Genomic DNA, 21,698 nt, shown 5'->3' with positions numbered 1-21,698 from the left:
CACTAGTTTATCTCTGGCCTCTCTGAATGAGATCATCAATTAGTGCAGAATTGGGAGCAGTTCTGTACAGTGGGCTCTTGCCCACTCAGAAGCCGATTGAGACTGCCCAACCTTATTTCTCATAGAACCCTTACAGCCAGCAGACGGAGAGATTCATCTCATCAGTCAGGGTTTGGATTTGAACCCATGTTTTCATGAGTTTTTTAGGTCGAAGTCACCGTCAATGCTCATAAAACATGACAGTCACTCTTTCTACACATAAGAATCTTAGGATAAAAAAGTAACCATCTGGCTCCATTGTCAACTTTTATCAGAACAGTGTCAACCAAATAAAAAGTATTCACTCCAAGATTCCTGACAGGGGCATAAAAATCTAGATTAATAACCAGAAGAACATTCTGGCTGGTAAATGCACTTTCTTATGTTCTAAACTTAGGATTCTTGTTCATTTTTGTGCTGACAACCTTTTTTTCATCAAGTGTAAACATCAAGCAACCTACTCTTCTTGTTTCCTCTGGGGTGATACCGCCACTTCCTCACCAAGACAAGAATGTCCCAGTGTCCTGCAACAGTTGCCAGATCCTAAAAAGAAACTCCCTTTTACTCTCCCCTTCATTTCCTTTCCCTGCTCCCCATCACTCCCTCATCATGCCCCCATCACTCCCCTTTACTGCCTTTTCACTCACCCCATTACTCCCCTTTCATGCTCCCATCACTCGCTTTTACTCTCCCCTCCACTCCCCCCTTTCACTGTCCTCTCATTCTGAACTTTTCTTTTGCTCTTTTTAACCTTGGTGATGTTCTGTCCTGTGGAACTTGACAGTCCTCCAATAATTAAAAAGAAAAGGTATATGCAGACCAGATTGGCTGTAAAGCTGGTTCTACTCTGCCCTGACCTTAACCCTTGAAAAGAACCCTCTTACTGCAACAGTGAGAACTGTTCTAACCCCACACCGACCAGCTGTATGAACGCTGTATTTCTTAAGCAACGTTGACAATTTAGTTCCAATTAGTTTCAAATTGTGGGCAGCTCAGATCTATGGGCTCGCACTCTCTAGGAACTGGGTGGGACTTCCCCTGACGTGCATCATTTAGAGCCCTTACAGTCAGCAGGATGAGGGGACCACCATCCCTTCACTCTGGGCTGGACTACAAACCCACCACAGCACCCGGTTACTGAACTTTGTTTTCAAATGCATTTCTAATTAGCGGTTATGATTATGAAGAAAGAACAATGTGCTGTAATCTGACCCGGGGAACACTAGCACACTTCGGTGACAACTGCTGTCTGGTACCGCCAACACATAAAGGTTAATCATTATCAAATGACAGTGCAGACAACTGTGTGGACATAGATTCAGTGTTTGTCAATGATTTATAAAATTAAATATTTAAAAAAAGCTCATTCAAATAATGAGCTTCAGCTGCTCAAAGTCCCCCTTTTATAACTATAATTATTGACCATTGAAACCCTATGGCTGGTGCATACCTACATCAAAGAAACTCACATTCCAAGGTCACATCTTGTCAAAATTACATTAAAAAGTTGAGGGCTTTAGTGCTTTACCCATTATGTTACAGGAAGGAACAATCTTTCCACAGATTACATTTCATAAATGAACTTCCACACAGAAGAGTTGGGCCGATCGCCAGTTAGAGGACCAGAAAATGGAGCAGAACCTGCTTCGGCCGGGATTGCAACACCCATTTGGACTCCTAAGCGACTTTCCAGCGGGGGTGTGGAGAGGGTGAGTCTTCCACCGAACCCACTCCCCCCCAGAAAATGTCCTGACAGCTCCCTGAGGAGCTGAAGATTTAAATAACTTACTGTTTCATTGAGCCATTGCCAACCCTCCTCTTGTCTGCCCGCCCCCAAGCATGAAAATTACCCTGTCCCTGTAACTAATCCCAGCTTGGGCGGATTTAGGATGCGCTCCGGTGTTCTCCCGCTGATGGAGAGGCTCTATCACAATGCCTGTTCTTTTTAAGTTGAGAAACCAAGGTAAAGGGTCAACAGCCATAAACCAGGATATCAACACGGCTCAAAAAAAAGGAAAAAAAGAGATGAGGTAGGTTGAAGGAAGAATGGTGGATTGATGAAGGTAACTTTTGTTTTCAGTCTTGTGAGCACCTAACCTCTGACAGCAATTCAAAGGAGTTAGGAAATGCACTACTCAGAAAAAAGCAGGCTTGCTAGAATAAGGCATGCCGACAGGAAGAACGTAAGCTAGCTAGACAATAGCACAATCCCAGGGTACGGTGAAAGGAAGCACAGTAAGGAAAATAGCACTTTACATATAACAATGAGAATAGACAACAGGGCTCAGTGGTTGACCATAAATAATGGGGCTAATATGCACCTTCACCCTTGGGTGGTAAACTGGCAGACTGAATCGCCCGCTCATTATGGTAGCCACCGGATTTTTCATTTCCATTGATGTGAAATCAATTGGTGACAATGAAAATTACGCCCAATAAGTGATGCTCAGTGCATAATTCATCAGGTTTGACACACCAGTGGTTTCTTTTTCCATAAATCTGAGTCCCATCACATACCTTCCTCATGCCTGCATAACAGGATTATTCTATGGTGACTTACTGATGGGAGACTACCACATCTTATGAGATACAGAGCTGCTATCCTGTCAACACAAGGCAGCTGGTGCAACCCATCATGGAACTGCAAGAATAATCTTCAAGAAATGGATACTGAAGCAAAGTATAAATAATTGTAATTGATATGAATTGATATGGCGTAAGAGAGTCAAAAATGTTGGCTTCAAAAGCCAATCACCATAACTAAGCTACATAGTGTCAGCCGTGTCTCAGTGGGTACCACTCTTTCGCTTCTGAGTCAGAAGGTCGTGGGAGCAAGTCCCACTCCAGAGGCTTGAGCAAAAATCAAGGCCGACACTCCAGTGCAGTACTGATGGAGCACAATATTTGTCCCTCATCCATCATCACTAAAACAGATTATCTGGTCATTATCACATTGCTGTTTGTGGGACCTTGCTGTATACAAATTGGCTGCTGCGTTTCCTACATTACAACAGTGACTACACTTCATTGGCTGTAAAGTGCTCTGGGACATCCTGAGGTAGTGAAAGGCGCTATATAAATGCAAGTCTTTCTTTACTAAAATTCAATCCACACAGTATAAAAATAATATGAAACAAAATGCTCAAAGGCATTTTACAAGGATATTGGTGGACAGTAAGCAGGACTTAAGAGAGGTGACTAAAAGCACAGTCAAAAAGGTTAAGTTCTGAGAAGGTTTTTTGACACGGGGCGAAAGAGAGAAAGGCAAAGGGACTGAGGGAGAGAGTTTGAGTGCAGGCATGTAGCGGCTGAATGGTCTAATGTCAATGGTGGGACAATAAAAGGAGGGGGAGAGTGAGAGGGAGAGGTACAGTAGGCCAGAATCAGAAGGACAGATCGAACAGGCTGGGATGTTGTACTCCTTGAGATTCCAGAGGTAGGAGGGAGAAAAGTCATGAAAGGATTTGAAGATAAAGGGCAAGAATTTTAAAATCAATATGTTGGGCAACAGCAAGCCAAAGTAGGTTAGTGAGGACAGAAGTGATGAGTGAGCATGACGTGTGAGATAATACAGGGGCCACAGATTCTGGATGAGTTGGAGTTTGTGTAGGATGGAGCTGGAGAGGCAATGGAGAAACTGAGCCATGAGGTGACGAAGTGGTAAAGGTAACAATGAATCAATCCTTAGAACATGTAAAGCACAGGCTTATCTAATATATTCTTTATTTATAAGTCATGACTCACAGAAATAACCATCCTTGGGCAGCACTAAATTATACTGCATTTCAACAATAGCACTGATGACGTGTGTGACAACACCCTTTTTATATTGCCACTGTAAATGCTCTTTGATAAGAACAGTTTTACTGTCCTTTCAAAAATTTATAGGGGCAACAATTCTGCCGGGTAACCATCGGTGACAGGTACATACGTACCTGTGGAGTCCCTCCGTGGCCTCTGATTATTTTGCAGTTCTCGTTATTTTTAGCACTCGTTGTTGCCAGGGCTCCTCCCTGGAGTCCTCTATACACCCATCTCAAACTGCCAGTATGTTGCAGGTATATATCATAGGTGGCTGATGTATGAGATTTTGCTGCTTTAAACTCTCAGATTGGCAATTTTTTTTTTGTTTGGTACTACTGTACAGTGTAACTTCAAAACCTCTTACATTTTCATAACTGGTCATGGAAGTAGTTTGGGGTAAAACTCCCTCTTTTAACAAAAAAGAATACAGGGTAGATTTTCAGGTTCCTGTACCTGGGGCTATTGAATAGCCTGAGCACAGCCAATACAGGAAAATCGAAGGGTGGGGGGAGGGAAAGATAAGGGAGCCTGCCTAAATTTCCCTTCCATTTGAATTATTGGAAGGATATTCTTTAGGGAAACTGAGTGGGCTCCATAATGGAAATGCTATCCTCCCTGCTCAATACTTCTCTCTGTACTCTGTCCAGGTGATGCTTAATGACCAAGCAGTCAATACACAAATTCACCCCATACAACGTTAAACAGATTTGGCAGATGGTTCTTGTTTTAGCAAGAAATCTAGATCTAAAAAATGATAGTAATAGTTTTGCAATGTTTTTAACAAACCTGAACAGTTTATGAAACTGGGTGCTGGCTCATGGATACACTTCTTGAGGAAACCTCCCCCCTTCATTGTAACAACATTTCAAGTTGAAATGCCTGGACTCTGCGAACGAGCTCTTCAACAGAGGGAGCAATATGGACCAGATCTTAGTTTGAGACTTGCCACTGTAGGGATCATACAGGGGTAATTATTCCCCACACCACCCAATGCTGGAAGCCACATTGATTTGTAAAGGTCAAGTGGGTCATTTCTGGATATCAAGAAGCTATATTTATATAATCACAACCAACTTTCCATCGGATCATTAAGGTATCAACATCACTAAAGCAGATTATTTGGTCATTATCACATTGCTGTTTATGGGACCTTGTTGTGCACAAGTTGGCTGCCACATTTCCTACATTACAACAGTGACTACACTTCAAAAGTACTTCAACGTAAAGCACTTTGGGATGTCCTGAGATCGTGAAAGGTGCTATATAAATGCAAGTCTTTCTACTTTCTTTATTACTATGTGGTAGTCTGAAATCTTGGCTTTCACCTTATCATCAGTTGTACTCAAATACTCATAGCTGAAAAGTCCACCCTCATAACTTCACCATGGAATATGATATTGGACAAAATGTAAATACATTCTATGAGCCAAGTAGATGTTCTTACTCCACACTTTATGTAAGTGTTCAATAGACTGTAGGGCCATTATCTGTCACAATGGAAGGGCTCCTGTTCCCAGCTGGACAATGGAAAGTGACTGATACAGTCTCCCAATTTTGGTCCTATACTCATGGTACAGAAAAGAAGACAAGTACAATACAAATGAACATTATGGGGGAACATTTCCACTGTTTGTTATTTATTCCTACGTATAAGGAACATGTTTATGATTATGCTAAATAGCAACTGGAAATCTACTTCCTCCCCTCCAATGTTGTTTTATCCAGTGAATGAGAAAGAGATGAAATACAATTAAAAGATGTGAAACGAGGTCGAGCCTCAGACCAGGCTCTGTTCAGGAAAACTCCTGGTGCATGTTACGACATTGGATGACAGATAATACCAGCATATATAACGGATGCTCTGCTGCATTGAAATACTCCAGATATATGAGAACTAGGAGAGTAATATCATAAATCATTGGCAACGTCAGCCTTGGTTCAGTGATAGCACTCTCGCCTCTGAGTCAGAAGGTTGTGGGTTCAAGTCCCACTCCAGAAACTTAAGCATGTACTCTAGCCTGACACTCCAGAGCAGCACTGAGGGAGTGCTGCACTGTCGTAGGTGCAGTCTTTCAGAGATGTCTGCCTTCAGTGAACATAAAAGATCCCGTGGCACTATTTGAAGAAGTGGCACTATTTGAAGAAGAGTAGGAGAGTTCTCACTGGTGTCCTGGCCAGTATTTAACACTAAAACTGGTCATTATCTCATTGCTGTTCGTGGGACCTCGTTGTGCGCAAATTGACTGCTGTGTTTCCTTATATTCCAACAGTGACTACATTTCAAAAGTACTTCATTGGCTGTAAAGTGCTTTGGAACACCTTGAGGTTGTGAAAGGCGCTATATAAATGCAAGTTCTTTCAATAATAAATGACTTTGGGATTGCACATTTAGAACACAGGTTTAAGAGGAACCCAGGAAAGAGCTGAATCACTCACCCTAAAGGTCTGAGCTAAAAAAGGGTTCTTGAATATCTGTCCACATTTAGGACTTCTACCCTGTATCAGGAGATCTTCTCCGTGTTCGTTTCCCGGTCTCTGTAGGACGCTCACTCCTCCCTCCCAGTGAAACGCTGTGATTTCAGCGACAGGGAACCCTCTTTCTGCCAGCTCGATGGCAGGCTGCAGAATTTCACCCAAAGAGAGCTAGTGGGCAGAAACATATTGTTAGAAAATTCAACGCAACATTTAACTTTTCAATTATCAAACTCCATCGAGTCTCACCACGGAGACAAATTCAGCAGGTACCACACAGGGTTACAGGAATCCCTCTCTAACCCAACCATCAGGAAAAACAGAGCAACAGATAAAAGCCATTTCTTCTCCTCCTTTCTGTGACCCTATTCATGGGAGGAATTGCTATTCCAATGCTCTAAATATAATTGATTTTATCATTTCTATTATGAAAACAGTAGCAATGGGAAATATTAGCTGTGACAGTGGGGGCTAATTTTAACCTAAATCACTGGGCGAGAATCCCACAGGATCAGGTGGAACCCTGGTTTTACACTCCGCCCAATATTGCTCTCCACGACTTCAATCGGGCAGGGTTTAAAACCAGAGTCACACCCGATCTCGTCTGTTTCCAGACAGGAGGGATAGGTTAAAATTTCCCCAATCACCGTTGAAAAACTTTGCTTAATTCCCTGTGCACGTTATGAGAAAGTCACATCGATGCCTATGGAATCTTTAATGGGTTTATAACAAATCCAGTAAATCCCACTCCCATAGGATTCGATAGGGTGGAAATTACTGAGACTTATATCATCTTACAAATGCTTAATGCACTCGTATCAAATCCTTTCTCCAGTTATTTTAATGGCAGTGTTTATCCTTTTATTTTGCACGGGTTAACACTCCATTAAGTAGCCAGGTGATGTTATTGATGCTTATGCATTTGCACAGTGACATAATCGTCTTTTTCCTCACATAACAAACTTTAAATCCTAACTGATTTCCTGCTCTGTCTGCACTGCTGTTTTCAGTGTTGTGTGGCTCAATGAAAGGGTTAATTATCTGATTCGGGCTTAAAGTAGTTCGGAGCACCTGAGATGATCTTTTCCCTTCTTTGCTCATTTTTAGCGAAAAAGTAGACGCGATATAAAGAGGGAACCACCGAGGGAAGGTTACTGATGCCATACTTCACCTTCTTACTTCCAAAGAGAGAGACGGTGTCACACCAGCCAGCGGCAGCGCCTGGCACAGTGACAAGGTTGGCATGGAACAACGGTAAAGGGTTAGTCTCAACAAAGCCTTCCTTTTTTAACAGGTCAAGGGTCAATGCTTGTGGAGACCTGCCACTGCAGAAAGAAAAAAGGTTGTACATTAGCGATTCATTCTGGATACCAAATTTTATATAACATTTTACTTTTTTTTAAATGTCAAATGTTGCACTGTCCTCAACTACATTTTCAAAGCCTTTGTATATTTGGCTCATTGGGTTCCATGGGATGCCCCCAAGTGGCCTATAAAGAAAACTGCTTGGAAATATCTTTGCACCTTAAAAAAGTAACTTGCAATTTATTAAATCACGTACAGACTGGAGAAGACACTTACTGTCACAGCTATCACATTGGTGGGGGGATGGGGGATGGGGGTCACACATGGTTTAAAAACACAAGCAATTGACACCTCAGGCTAATACATGGAGGAAGCCAATGTATCACCATAGTATCAAAGTAGGAACAACATAGGAGGAGGCCAGTTGGCCCATCGTTTCTATGCTGGCTCTTTGAAAGAGCTATCCAATTAGTCCCATTCCCCTGCTCTTCCCCCATAGCCCTGTACATTTTTCCCTTCAAGTATTTATCCAATTACCTTTCAAAAGTTACTACTGAATCTGCTTCCACCGCCCTTTCAGGCAGTGCATTCCAGATCATAACAACTCGCTGCGTAAAAAAATATTTCCCCATGTTGCCTCTAACTCTTTTGCCAATCACGTTAAATCTGTGTCCTCTGGTTACTGATCCTTCTGCCACTGGAAACAGTTTCTCCTTATTTACTCTATCAAAATTGTTCATGATTTTGAACACCTCTATCAAATCTCCCCTTAACCGTCTCTGTTCTGAGGAGAACAACCCCAGCTTCTCCAATCTTTCCACATAACAGAAGTCCCTCATCCCTGGTATGTATTAGTAGTCTGGGGGAGAGTAACATGGATGGCTATGAATTTTCACTACTGTTTCTTACCTTCCATTTATTCCATATACTTTCTTAGTTTTAGCATCATAAAACAGGCAATTGCAGTCTCCACCAAGGCCAGTGCTGGATGGTTCAGTGAGATTCAAGACTGCTGCCATGGCAACTGCAGCATCCGCAGCATTCCCACCTTTTTTGAGTATATCTGCAAATGTCAATGTTACCAATGAAATCTCACACAGAGGCTAGCTGACCTGACATGCATGAAAAATCCCACTGATTTTTATTGAGTCCCTTGCGAAAGTTCCAAAGTCTCACTGATTTTCATGCACTCTGTAAATTATGTGTTGTTTTTGCACCCAAATATTGAGCTTTTTGGAATGAATTTATATTTTCTTCAATAACTTTTGTTATTATGGAATTAAATTCAGCAATTATCCGCAGGCAACGAGACCTGGACGACATCTAAGCTTGGGTTAATAAGTGGCAAGTAACAAGCGCGCCAGACAAGTGCCAGGCAATGACCATCTCAAAGAGAGAGCCTAAGCACCTCCCCTTGACATTCAATGGCATTACTATCGCCAAATCTCCCACCACCAACATCTTGGGGGTCACCACTCACCAGCTCAACTGGACCAACCACATAAATGCTGAAGCTACTAAAGCAAGTCAGAGGCTGGATATTCTACGGCAAGTAGCTCACCTCCTGTCTCCATAAAGCATCTCCACCTCCTACAAGGCACTTGTCAGGAGTGTGATGGAATATGTTAACGCTAACCCCAGTTAGCAATTGAAGAGCTACAATTGGTTTCAGGAGCCCCTGAGATAAAGGAGTGGGAGGGGGCGTAAATATCCAGAAACCCCTGCTGCAAAGGTAGAGGTGTTGGGTGAGGACAGGATTGGGCTCAGCTGTGATGTCCTCTCTGGTCATAAATGAACTATACCAACTTGGTTAAGGTGCTGGAGGGTGACAGTCGACACCTTCAGAAGATCAAGGTAAGGACAGAAAATCAGCAAAACATAAATGACAGCAATTCTTCTGCAAAAAGTACTTAATAGCTGAGGATTTTGGTGGAGCGTCAGACAATTTACCTTGCCCAATTCACAAAGAGACTCATTTATGGGACAGTTGAACCCATTTAATTGGAACATCTTGGTGGAAACTACCTCTTCTTCATTGGCCCACCAAACAGGAGTCTCAGTTGACCGTTCAATCTCCCCAGTCTATCAGTATTTCAATCAGTCAGCATTTCTATCAGCTGTGAGACTGCAGAATGACTAGACTCCCTCGGCCGACTGAAATGGCATTGGCTGAGGAGATTGGCAAACAGAACAATCAGCTGGGGCTCACAGCTGACGTCTGTATGTGTGTCTCCCCAGCCCAGCAGTTCTTCCAGTCTCCTGGCATTTTCTTTGGCAGAGAAGAAAGAAAAAAGGCTCGGAGGGAGTGCAGCGTAGATTTACTAGAATGGTACCTGGACTCCAAGGGTTAAATTACGAGGAGAGATTACACAAACCAGGGTTGTATTCCCTGGAATTTAGAAGTTTAATCGAATTTGATCGAAGTTTTCAACTTATTAAGGAGAACTGACAGGGTCAATAGAGAGAAACTATTTCCACTGGTTGGGGAGTCTAGGACTAGGGGACATGGCCTAAAAATTAGAGCCAGGACTTTCAGAAGTGAAGTTAGGAAACACCTCTACACACAAAGGATGGTAGAAGTTTGGAACTCTCTTCCGCAAACAGCAGTTGATGCTAGCTCAATTGTTAATTTTAAATTGGAGATTGATAGATTTTTATTAACCAAAAGTATTGAGGGATATGGGGCTAAGGCGGGTATATGGAGTTAGGTCACAGATCAGACATGAACTCATTGAATGGCAGAACTGGCTCTAGGGTCTAAATGGTCTACTCCTGTTCCTATGTTCCTTGCATTTATATAGCGCCTTTCACGACCTCAGGACGTCCCAAAGCGCTTTACAGCCAATGGATTACTTTTGAAGTGTGGTCACTGTTGTAAAGTAGGAAACAAAGCAGCCAATTGTACACAGCAAGATCCCACAAACAGCAATGAGATAACAACCAGGTAATCTGTTTTTGTGATGTTGGTTGAGGAATAAATATTGGCCAGGACAATGGAGAGAACTCCTCTGCGTTTCTTCAAAATAGCGCCACGTCCACCTGAGAGGGCAGACTTGGTTTAACATCTCACTGGTTTAACATCTCACCTGAAAGAAGGCACACTCCCTCAGTACTGCACTGGGAGTGTCAGCCTGGATTATTGTACACAGGCTCTGGTGTGGGATTTGAACCCACAACCTTCTGACTCAAAGCTAAGAGTGCTACCACCAAGCCACACCTGACTCAGTGAAGCTTAACTGTTTTACTGACACACAAAGAGGCGACTCTCACAGCTGGCTGAAATGTCAGCCAACTGAGCAGCAGTCATCCTGCCTAACCAGATGGATGATGTTTCAATCCTGCTGTGGTCCACTGAGGATTGTTGGTTCCCAGCAGGCCGAGCTCATAAAGCAGGCGTCCCATTTGAGTGGCTTCATAACAACAGGAACTGCACTTCAAAATAATTCATTGGCTGTGAAACACTTTGGCGCATCCTGAGAATATGAAGAGTGCTATATAAATGCAAGTTCCTTCTACTACATTTGGCAACTGTACTATAAATACTATACAGTCAGCTCCACTTCACTACATATTTGCTTAGTCTTTTATTGCTTTACTTATCTCATTACCACCCCCTTTTGCCTTGCACCATCATCCCTCTTGTCATTTAATGAGTCCTGCCCTCCACCCTATCACAGACCTTCCCTCTTGTTCGTTCTCCTCCCCCCCCCCGCCGACCTATTTCCTGGCTCTGTACTTGCTTATCATCAACTGTTAAATCTCTAACTTCTTTCGGTTCTGACGAAAGGTCGTTGACCTGAAACGTTAACTCGTTCTCTCTCCACAGATGCTGTTTGACCTGCTGAGTATTTCCAGCATTTTCTGTTTTTATTTCAAATTTCCAGCATCCACTGTATTTTGATATTTGCTCAGTGACTGTTTTCCCACCATACCAATTGAATAACTTTCACTGTTTATAGCTGCTGGGATAAATTATCGTCTTCACCACATGGCTGATAACCTGGTGGAGTGGATCACCCATCTGTTATATAGCCCATCCGATTTTCATCCCATTGAAATCAATAAAGAATGAAAGACTTGCATTTATATCCCATCTTTCATGTCTTCAGGACCTCAAAGTGCTTTACAGTCAATGAAATATTTTCAAAGTGTAGTCACTGTTGTAAAGTAGGAAACGCAGCAGCCAGTTAGTGCACAGCAATGAGATAATGACCAGATAATCTGCTTTAGTGATGTTGGTTGAGGGATAAACATTAATCATGACACCGGGGAGAACTCCCCTGCTCTTCTTCGAAATAATGCCATGGGATCTTTTACGTCCACCTGAGAGGGCAGACAGGGCTTCGGTTTAACATCTCATCCAAAAGGCGGCACCTCCGACAGTGCAGCACTCCCTCAGCACTGCACTGAGGTAACAGCCTGCGTTATGTGCTCGAGTCTCTGGAGTGGGACTATGAACCCACGACCTTCAAACTTAGAGACGAAAATGGTACCAACTGAGCCACGGCTGACACCAATACAGGTGATCTGCTCCGGCAGATAGAGTCATAGAAGTTTACAACATGGAAACAGGCCCTTCGGCCCAACATGTCCATGTCGCCCAGTTTATACCACTAAGCTAGTCCCAGTTGCCTGCATTTGGCCCATATCCCTCTATACCCATCTTACCCATGTAACTGTCCAAATGCTTTTTAAAAGACAAAATTGTACCCGCCTCTACTACTGCCTCTGGCAGCTCGTTCCAGACACTCACCACCCTTTGAGTGAAAAAATTGCCCCTCTGGACCCTTTTGTATCTCTCCCCTCTCACCTTAAATCTATGCCCCCTCGTTATAGACTCCCCTACCTTTGGGAAAAGATTTTGACTATCTACCTTATCTATGCCCCTCATTATTTTATAGACTTCTATAAGATCACCCCTAAACCTCCTACTCTCCAGGGAAAAAAGTCTCAGTCTATCCAACCTCTCCCTATAAGTCAAACCATCAAGTCCTGGTAGCATCCTAGTAAATCTTTTCTGCACTCTTTCTAGTTTAATAATATCCTTTCTATAATAGGGTGACCAGAACTGTACACAGTATTCCAAGTGTGGCCTTACTAATGTCTTGTACAACTTCAACAAGACATCCCAACTCCTGTATTCAATGTTCTGACCAATGAAACCAAGCATGCTGAATGCCTTCTTCACCACCCTATCCACCTGTGACTCCACTTTCAAGGAGCTATGAACCTGTACTCCTAGATCTCTTTGTTCTATAACTCTCCCCAACGCCCTACCATTAACGGAGTAGGTCCTGGCCCGATTTGATCTGCCAAAATGCATCACCTCACATTTATCTAAATTAAACTCCATCTGCCATTCATCGGCCCACTGGCCCAATTTATCAAGATCCCGTTGCAATCCTAGATAACCTTCTTCACTGTCCACAATGCCATCAATCTCGGTGTCATCTGCAAACTTACTAACCATGCCTCCTAAATTCTCATCCAAATCATTAATATAAATAACAAATAACAGCGGACCCAGCACCGATCCCTGAGGTACACCGCTGGTCACGGGCCTCCAGTTTGAAAAACAACCCTCTACAACCACCCTCTGTCTTCTGCCGTCAATCCAATTTTGTATCCAATTGGCTACCTCACCTTGGATCCCGTGAGATCTAACCTTATGTAACAACCTACCATGCGGTACCTTGTCAAAGGCTTTGCTGAAGTCCATGTAGACCACGTCTACTGCACAGCCCTCATCTATCTTTTTGGTTACCCCTTCAAAAAACTCAATCAAATTTGTGAGACATGATTTTCCTCTCACAAAACCATGCTGACTGTTCCTAATCAGTCCCTGCCTCTCCAAATGCCCGTATATCCTGTCTCTCAGAATACCCTCTAACAACTTACCCACGACAGATGTCAAGCTCACCGGTCTGTAGTTCCCAGGCCGCCCTTCTTAAACAAAGGCACAACATTTGCTACCCTCCAATCTTCAGGCACCTCACCTGTAGCTGTCGATGATTCAAATATCTCTGCTAGGGGACCCGCAATTTCCTCCTTAACCTCCCATAACGTCCTGGGATACATTTCATCAGGTCCCGTAGATTTATCTACCTTGATGCGCGTTAAGACTTCCAGCACCTCCCTCTCTGTAATATGTACACTCCTCAAAACATCACTATTTATTTCCCCAAGTTCCCTAACATCCATGCCTTTCTCAACCGTAAATACCGATGCAAAATATTCATTTAGGATCTCACCCATCTCTTGTGGTTCTGCACATAGATGACCTTGTTGATCCTTAAGAGGCCCTACTCTCTCCCTAGTTACTCTTTTGCCCCTTATGTATTTGTAGAAGCTCTTTGGATTCTTCTTTGCCTTACCTGCCAAAGCAATCTCATGTCCCCTTTTTGCCCTCCTGATTTCTCTCTTAACTCTACTCCAGCAATCTCTATACTCTTCAAGGGATCCACTTGATCCCAGCTGTCTATGCATGTCATATGCCTCCTTCTTCTTTTTGACTAGGGCCTCAATCTCCCGAGTCATCCAAGGTTCCCTACTTCTACCAGCCTTGCCCTTCACTTTATAAGGAATGTGCTTACCCTGAACCCTGGTTAATACACTTTTGAAAGCCTCCCACTTACCAGACGTCCCTTTGCCTGCCAACAGACTCTCCCAATCAACTTCTGAAAGTTCCTGTCTAATACCATCAAAATTGGCCTTTCCCCAATTTAGAATTTTAACTTTTGGGCCAGACCTATCATTCTCCAGAGCTATCTTAAAACTAATGGAATTATGATCACTGGTCCCAAAGTGATCCCTCACTAACACTTCTGTCACCTGCCCTTCCTTATTTCCCAAGAGGAGGTCAAGTTTTTCCCCCTCTCTCGTCGGGCCATCCACATACTGAATGAGAAATTCCTCCTGAATACACTCAACAAATTTCTCTCCATCCAAGCCCCTAAAGCTATGGCTGTCCCAGTCAATGTTGGGAAAGTTAAAGTCCCCTACTATTACCACCCTATTTTTCTTGCAGCTGTCTGTAATCTCCTTACATATTTGCTCCTCAATTTCCCGTTGACTATTTGGGGGTCTGTCGTACAATCCTATCAAGGTGATCTCTCCCTTCTTATTTTTCAGTTCTACCCATATAGACTTCGTGGGCGAACCCTCGGATATATCCCCTCTCACTACTGCCGCGATGTTCTCCCTAATCAAGAACGCAACTCCCCCTCCTTTCTTACCTCCTGCTCTATCTTTCCGATAGCATCTGTACCCTGTTATGTGGCTATTAATGTGTGTTTACTGGATTAGAGACCTGGACTAATAATCCAGAGAACGTGAGTTCAGATCCCATCATGGCATTTTGAGAATTTGAATTAAGTTTTAAAAATCTGGGAATAAAAAGCCGGTCTGTAAAAGTGACCATGAAGCTGTCAGATTGTCGTAAAAACCCAACTAATTCACTAATGTCCTTTGGGGAAGGAAACCTGTCGTCCTTACCCAGTCTGGCCTTTCTGTGACTCCAGTCCCACACCATGTTGGTTGACTCTTAACTAACCTGTGAAGTGGCCTAGCAAGCCACTCAGTTGTATCAAACCGCTACCAGCGGTTCAAGAAGTAGGCCCAATCACCACTTTCTCAAGACAACTAGGGATGGGCAATAAATTCAGGCCTTGCCAGCGACACCTACATCCCAAGAATGAATTTTAAAAATTGCAGGCAAGTTTGAATAAATATATTATTCATTTACGTCCAATAAAGTGTGCCTGTACCTGTATAGAAGGAGTATATTACTCTTTGTTGATGACAATGATGCCCTTATGTTTATCAATACAGAACAAGGAATATATTTCTCACTCACCGCTCATCATGATAACCTGTGTATGGTGTAATAGTCTTTTACCCCCCGGCATAATGGGCAACCTTGGACAAAAAGAACAGCAAAACTGAAACCCACTGTATTAACTTGTTCTTTCATAACTGTTTTCCCACCCATCTGTTAAGGCAATGTGACACAGGGGACCAGTACCAGGAGGAGGTTGATGAGGCACTGCTGGGGATGACAGCTATTGTAGGCAGGACCCAGCTGGTCTCGAGTCTGCCATGGCGATTTTGGGTAGATATCCCTCGGGTTATTAAACCAATTGATCCAGTTTTAGGAACAGTCACTCAGTGATTTTGATCATCAAAAATTGAAACCGGACCAGTTTGCAATTATTTTTTTTTATTATTCGTTCATGGGATGTGGGCGTCGCTGGCAAGGCCGGCATATATTGCCCATCCCTAATTGCCCTGGAGAAGGTGGTGGTGAGCCGCCTTCTTGAACCGCTGCAGTCCGTGTGGTGATGGTTCTCCCACAGTGCTGTTTGGAAGGGAGTTCCAGGATTTTGACCCAGCGACGATGAAGGAACGGTGATATATTTCCAAGTCGGGATGGTGTGTGACTTGGAGGGGAACTTGCAGGTGGTGTTGTTCCCATGTGCCTGCTGCTCTTGTCCTTCTAGGTGGTAGAGGTCGCGGGTTTGGGAGGTGCTGACGAAGAAGCCTTGGCAAGTTGCTGCAGTGCATCCTGTGGATGGTACACACTGCAGCCACAGTGCGCCGGTGGTGAAGGGAATGAATGTTTAGGGTGGTGGATGGGGTGCCAATCAAGCGGGCTGCTTTATCTTGGATGGTGTCGAGCTTTTTGAGTGTTGTTGGAGCTGCACTCATCCAAGCAAGTGGAGAGTATTGCATCACACTCCTGACTTGTGCCTTGCAGATGGTGGAAAGGCTTTGGGGAGTCAGGAGGTGAGTCACTCGCCGCAGAATACCCAGCCTCTGACCTGCTCTCGTAGCCACAGTATTTATATGGCTGGTCCAGTTAAGTTTCTGGTCAATGGTGACCCCCAGGATGTTGATGGTGGGGGATTCGGCGATGATAATGCCGTTGAATGTCAAGGGGAGGTGGTTAGACTCTCTCTTGTTGGAGATGGTTATTGCCTGGCACTTATCTGGTGCGAATGTTGCTTGCCACTTATGAGCCCAACCCTGGATGTTGTCCAGGTCTTGCTGCATGCGGGCTCGGACTGCTTCATTATTTGAGGGGTTGCAAATGGAACTGAACACTGTGCAATCATCAGCGAACATCCCCATTTCTGACCTTATGATGGAGGGAAGGTCATTGATGAAGCAGCTGAAGATGGTTGGGCCTAGGACACTGCCCTGAGGAACTCCTGCAGCAATGTCCTGGGGCTGAGATGTTTGGCCTCCAACAACCACTACCATCTTCCTTTGTCCTAGGTATGACTCCAACCATTGGAGAGTTTTCCCCCTGATTCCCATTGACTTCAATTTCACTAGGGCTCCTTGGTGCCACACTCGGTCAAATGCTGCCTTGATGTCAAGGGCAGTCACTCTCACCTCACCTCTGGAATTCAGCTCTTTTGTCCATGTTTGGACCAAGGCTGTAATGAGGTCTGGAGCCGAGTGGTCCTGGCGGAAACCAAACTGAGCATCGGTGAGCAGGTTATTGGTGAGTAAGTGCCGCTTGATAGCACTGTCGACGACACCTTCCATCACTTTGCTGATGATTGAGAGTAGACTGATGGGGCGGTAATTGGCCGGATTGGATTTGTCCTGCTTTTTGTGGACAGGACATACCTGGGCAATTTTCCACACTGTCGGGTAGATGCCAGTGTTGTAGCTGTACTGGAACATCTTGGCTAGAGGCGCAGCTAGTTCTGGAGCACAAGTCTTCAGCACTACAGCTGGGATGTTGTCTGGGCCCATAGCCTTTGCTGTATCCAGTGCACTCAGCCGTTTCTTGATATCACGTGGAGTGAATCAAATTGGTTGAAGACTGGCTTCTGTGATGGTGGGGATATCGGGAGGAGGCTGAGATGGATCATCCACTCGGCATTTCTGGCTGAAGATGGTTGCAAACGCTTCAGCCTTGTCTTTTGCACTCACGTGCTGGACTCCGCCATCATTGAGGATGGGGATGTTTGCAGAGCCTCCTCCTCCCGTTAGTTGTTTAATTGTCCACCACCATTCACAACTGGATGTGGCAGGACTGCAGAGCTTTGATCTGATCCGTTGGTTGTGGAATCGCTTAGCTCTGTCTATAGCATGTTGCTTCCGCTGTTTAGCACGCATGTAGTCCTGAGTTGTAGCTTCACCAGGTTGGCACCTCATTTTTAGGTACGCCTGGTGCTGCTCCTGGCATGCTCTTCTACACTCCTCATTGAACCAGGGTTGATCCCCTGGCTTGTTGGTAATGGTAGAGTGAGGAATATGCCGGGCCATGAGGTTACCGATTGTGCTGGAATACAATTCTGCTGCTGCTGATGGCCCACAGTGCCTCATGGATGCCCAGTTTTGAGCTGCTAGATCTGTTCTGAATCTATCCCATTTAGCACAGTGGTAGTGCCACACAACACATTGGATGGTGTCCTCAGTGCGAAGACGGGACTTCATCTCCACGAGGACTGTGCGGTGGTCACTCCTACCAATACTGTCATGGACAGATGCATTTGCGACAGGTAGATTGGTGAGGACGAGGTCAAGTAAGTTTTTCCCTCGTGTTGGTTCGCTCACCACCTGCCGCAGGCCCCGTCTGGCAGCTATGTCCTTCAGGACTCGGCCAGCTCGGTCAGTAGTGGTGCTACCGAGCCACTCTTAGTGATGGACATTGAAGTCCCCCACCCAGAGTACGTTATGTGCCCTTGCTACCCTCAGTGCTTCCTCCAAGTGGTGCTCAACATGGAGGAGGACTGATTCATCAGCTGAGGGAGGACGGTAGGTGGTAATCAGCATTAAAACAAAATCATTGTGTGCATGCGTGAACAGACCCATTCTCACACATTAATTTCTTAAAGTTCTCTACCCCCACTCTGATTTGGGCTGAATGAAAAGTGGCAATCCCATTACTCTTTTGATGCTCACCACGATGAGCTATGTACTGGGGTGTTACTCTTTTACTGCTCACTGGGGTATCATAGAATCATAGAAATTTACAGCACAGAAGGGAGCCATTTGGCCTATTGTGTCTGTATCGGCCGAAAAATAGTTATCCAGCCAATTCACACTTTCTAGCTCTTGGTCTGTAGCCTTGTAGGTTACGGCACTTCAAGTGCATAGCCAAGTACTTTTTAAATGCAGTGAGGGTTTCTGCCCCTACCAACGTTTCAAGCAGTGAGTTCCAGACCCCCACCAACCTCTAGATGAAAAAATTTCTCCTCAGCTCCCCTCTAATCCTTCTACCAATTACTTTAAATCTATGCCCCCGGTCGTTGACCTCTCTGCTAAGGGAAATAGGTCCGTCCTATTCACTCTATCTAGGCCCCTCATAATTTTATATACCTCAATTAAATCTCTCCTCAGCCTCCTCTGTTCCAAAGGAAATAACCCCAGCCTTTCCTCATAGCTAAAATTCTCCAGCCCTGGCAACATCCTCGTAAATCTCTTCTGTACCCTCTCTAGTGCGATCACATCTATCCTGTAATGTCGTGACCAGAAGTGTATGCAGTACTCAAGCTGTGGCCTAACTAGTGTTTTATACAGTTCTAGTATAACCTCCCTGCTTGTATATTCTATGCCTCAGCTAATAAAGGCAAGTATCCTGTATGCCTTCTTAACCACCTTATCTAACTGTCCTGCTACCTTCAGGGATCTGTGGACATTGACTCCAAGGTCCCTCTGTTTCTCTACACTTCTCAGTATGCTCCCATTTATTGTGTATTCCCTTGCCTTGTTCCAGGTATTCTGTGTACTGGTGCATTACTCTTAAAGCTCACCATGCTGCCCTGTGTACTCTTATACACTTTACAAAAATTTAAAGTATGCTTAGTTAACAAAAATTATTGAATAAAAATCAACATCTAGGAAATTCACCCTCTCCCCCTTGGTTGCCAACTGGTTTGAATGAGTGTCAAAATGGCCATGTCTCATATAAGGATTCAGCTGAGTGCTGGTTATTTGCCAGATCAATAAATGTAAATATTCCTTACCAAGTCCTGCACCTGTTGCTAATGGTTGGCTGGTTGCAGTGCAACCCCCTGTGCACATAACGGGTGATCGTCGAGAAGCAAACGGAAGCATTTCTATCCTCGGTATCCTGCATTACTGGGCAATCTGTCGATAAAGCAGTATCGGCCGTTACTTTGCAAACTGAGGAGGATGCCGGTGATTTTTAATATCACGACAAAGTTTAAATCCCACTTTTTACTAATATTGCACAGACAGATTTAGCGGGAAATTCAATGTTCCCTGCACATGATTTTCTGACCGTTAAAATTAATGGTTGGAAAATTGTGAGCAGAAAAGCAGTAGTATTTAATCAGAACTTTCGGTAACACTAAAGTACTGTTATCGCAATATTAAAGAATACAAAAGGTCAGGTGCAAGTAATTTTAATCTTAAGTTTTATATATTTCTTGCCATTTGATGTATAAACTCAGCTCCTATACAGATGAATAGTAAAAGGTTAAAAAAAACCTGCTCTGCCATGTCACACGTAGAGGTTTAAGTGTGGTATTTAATTTATCTGCTAAGGAATTATTCTCCAGAAGTGAATCAAAGGGGACTATATACAGCCTCTGAGGAGATCTCTTACAAACGTCTATCTAAATTCATTTCACATGGTCACCTACAGGGTACTGCTCTGCTTGCTGACACTCCAGTGCAGGACTGATGGAGTGCTGCACTGTCGGAGGTGCCGTCTTTCAGATGAGATGTTAAACCGAGGCCCCGGTCTGCCCTCTCCGGCGGACGTAAAAGATCCAATGTTACTATTTTGAAGGAGAGCAAGGGAGTTCTCCCCGGTGTCCTGGCCAATATTTATCCCTGAACCAACATCACTAAAGCAGATTATCTAATAGCTGTTTGTGGGATCTTGCTGTGTGCAAATTTTCTGCCACATTTCCGTCATTACAATAGTGACCACACTTCAAAAGTGCTTCATTGGCTGTAAAGCACTTTGGGACTATATATAATGCAAGTCTTTCTTTCTTAACCTGACTCAGTGAGCAACTCCACTGGTCTTGTTTGTTCAGTAGTCTTTTTAAAGCAACAAGGACCAAAGAAAAGAGTTTTGATCCTTAATTCACTTTACTACAGCTGCAGACCGAGTCCTAATTCATAGGAATCCATTTACCTTCACGTAAAACTCTTTAGATCACATGATGAAAATTTTGAAATAACAAATATGTGCGAGTGGATTCACCTTTGCTGCAGAAGCACCGTTCAAAATATAAAGTCGACTGAATAATTACGCATCGCCATGTGGAAAATTCACAAAATATACATTAAAAACTATAGATTAAAACACGCAAAGCTTTAAATACCCGGTCAAGTTTTTTTTTCCCACTGAGATTTTTAAAAATCAGAAAGGTTTTTAAGTTTGTAAATGTTGCATTCTTGGCTGCATGCACCTTTCACTTAACATTGTTCATTCGCAACGATAGCAAGATCCCAATGTAAGAAGGGGAGGGCGGTGCTCCCGATAGGAGAGGGGAGAGTGACTGTTCATCATTACTTCGGATTCAGGAAGTATCTCGCGTGTGGAACAGTTCCAGGTCAGGGGAGCAGAGCTCTGACTCTGTTGCAACAAATAGAGCCGCAAATACCTTCCTAAAAACTTCTAAATGAGGAAGGGACATTGCATTCTAGCAAGCTGCTATTTTAATTACTTTGAACCCTCCTCTAGAGATTGAGGAGGACAGTAAATGCTACTGGAGAAAGCAATCTCCCTTACCCCAACCCACCCCATCCCTACCCGGGTTTGTGGGCTGCTGTTTATTCTGGCCAGGACAGATCTGCTTTCAGGTTCGGCTTTTTTTCAACCCATTCGCACTTCACTATCTTTCAAACCCCCACCCACGCCTTGTAAATCATTAATCCCGCATAGAAAAGACGAAAGTCCTTCAAGGACATTAATTCTTCCTTACTTTTGTTTTCTCGTGATGGTCCCAATAGTCGCACCTCTCGCACTTATTCTTAAAATGAACTGTGAGACAGCATCAATCTTCATGTAAAACTCAACTCAAAGACAGCAGTGTTGGCACAAAAAAAAAGTGTACACTTTTTACATTTGAAAAAAAAAG

General features: G+C 43.9%; 1 protein-coding gene across 2 annotated transcripts in view; it reads right to left on the bottom strand.

Moving 5' to 3' along the window:
• LOC137331296 (glutathione hydrolase-like YwrD proenzyme) overlaps positions 1-21,124 on the bottom strand; it is a 58,882-nt gene extending 37,758 nt beyond the window's left edge. For both annotated transcript variants that reach the window (XR_010965420.1, XM_067995005.1), the window contains exons 1-5: positions 20,940-21,124; positions 19,605-19,728; positions 8,530-8,683; positions 7,487-7,640; positions 6,280-6,486 (exon numbers count right to left, since the gene is read on the bottom strand). Coding sequence is in view for 1 of the 2 variants with exons in the window: in XM_067995005.1 (XP_067851106.1) it covers positions 6,280-6,486; positions 7,487-7,640; positions 8,530-8,683; positions 19,605-19,695 (606 nt within the window). In the remaining variant the exon portion in view is untranslated. The remainder of the gene's footprint in view (positions 1-6,279; positions 6,487-7,486; positions 7,641-8,529; positions 8,684-19,604; positions 19,729-20,939) is intronic.
• Between the last annotated feature and the right edge of the window lie 574 nt (positions 21,125-21,698).

Source organism: Heptranchias perlo, chromosome 13, assembly GCF_035084215.1.
Source record: "Heptranchias perlo isolate sHepPer1 chromosome 13, sHepPer1.hap1, whole genome shotgun sequence".
Lineage (NCBI taxonomy): Eukaryota > Metazoa > Chordata > Chondrichthyes > Hexanchiformes > Hexanchidae > Heptranchias > Heptranchias perlo.
Note: the sequence above shows the minus strand (reverse complement) of the source record. Positions and strands in the feature narration are given on the sequence as shown.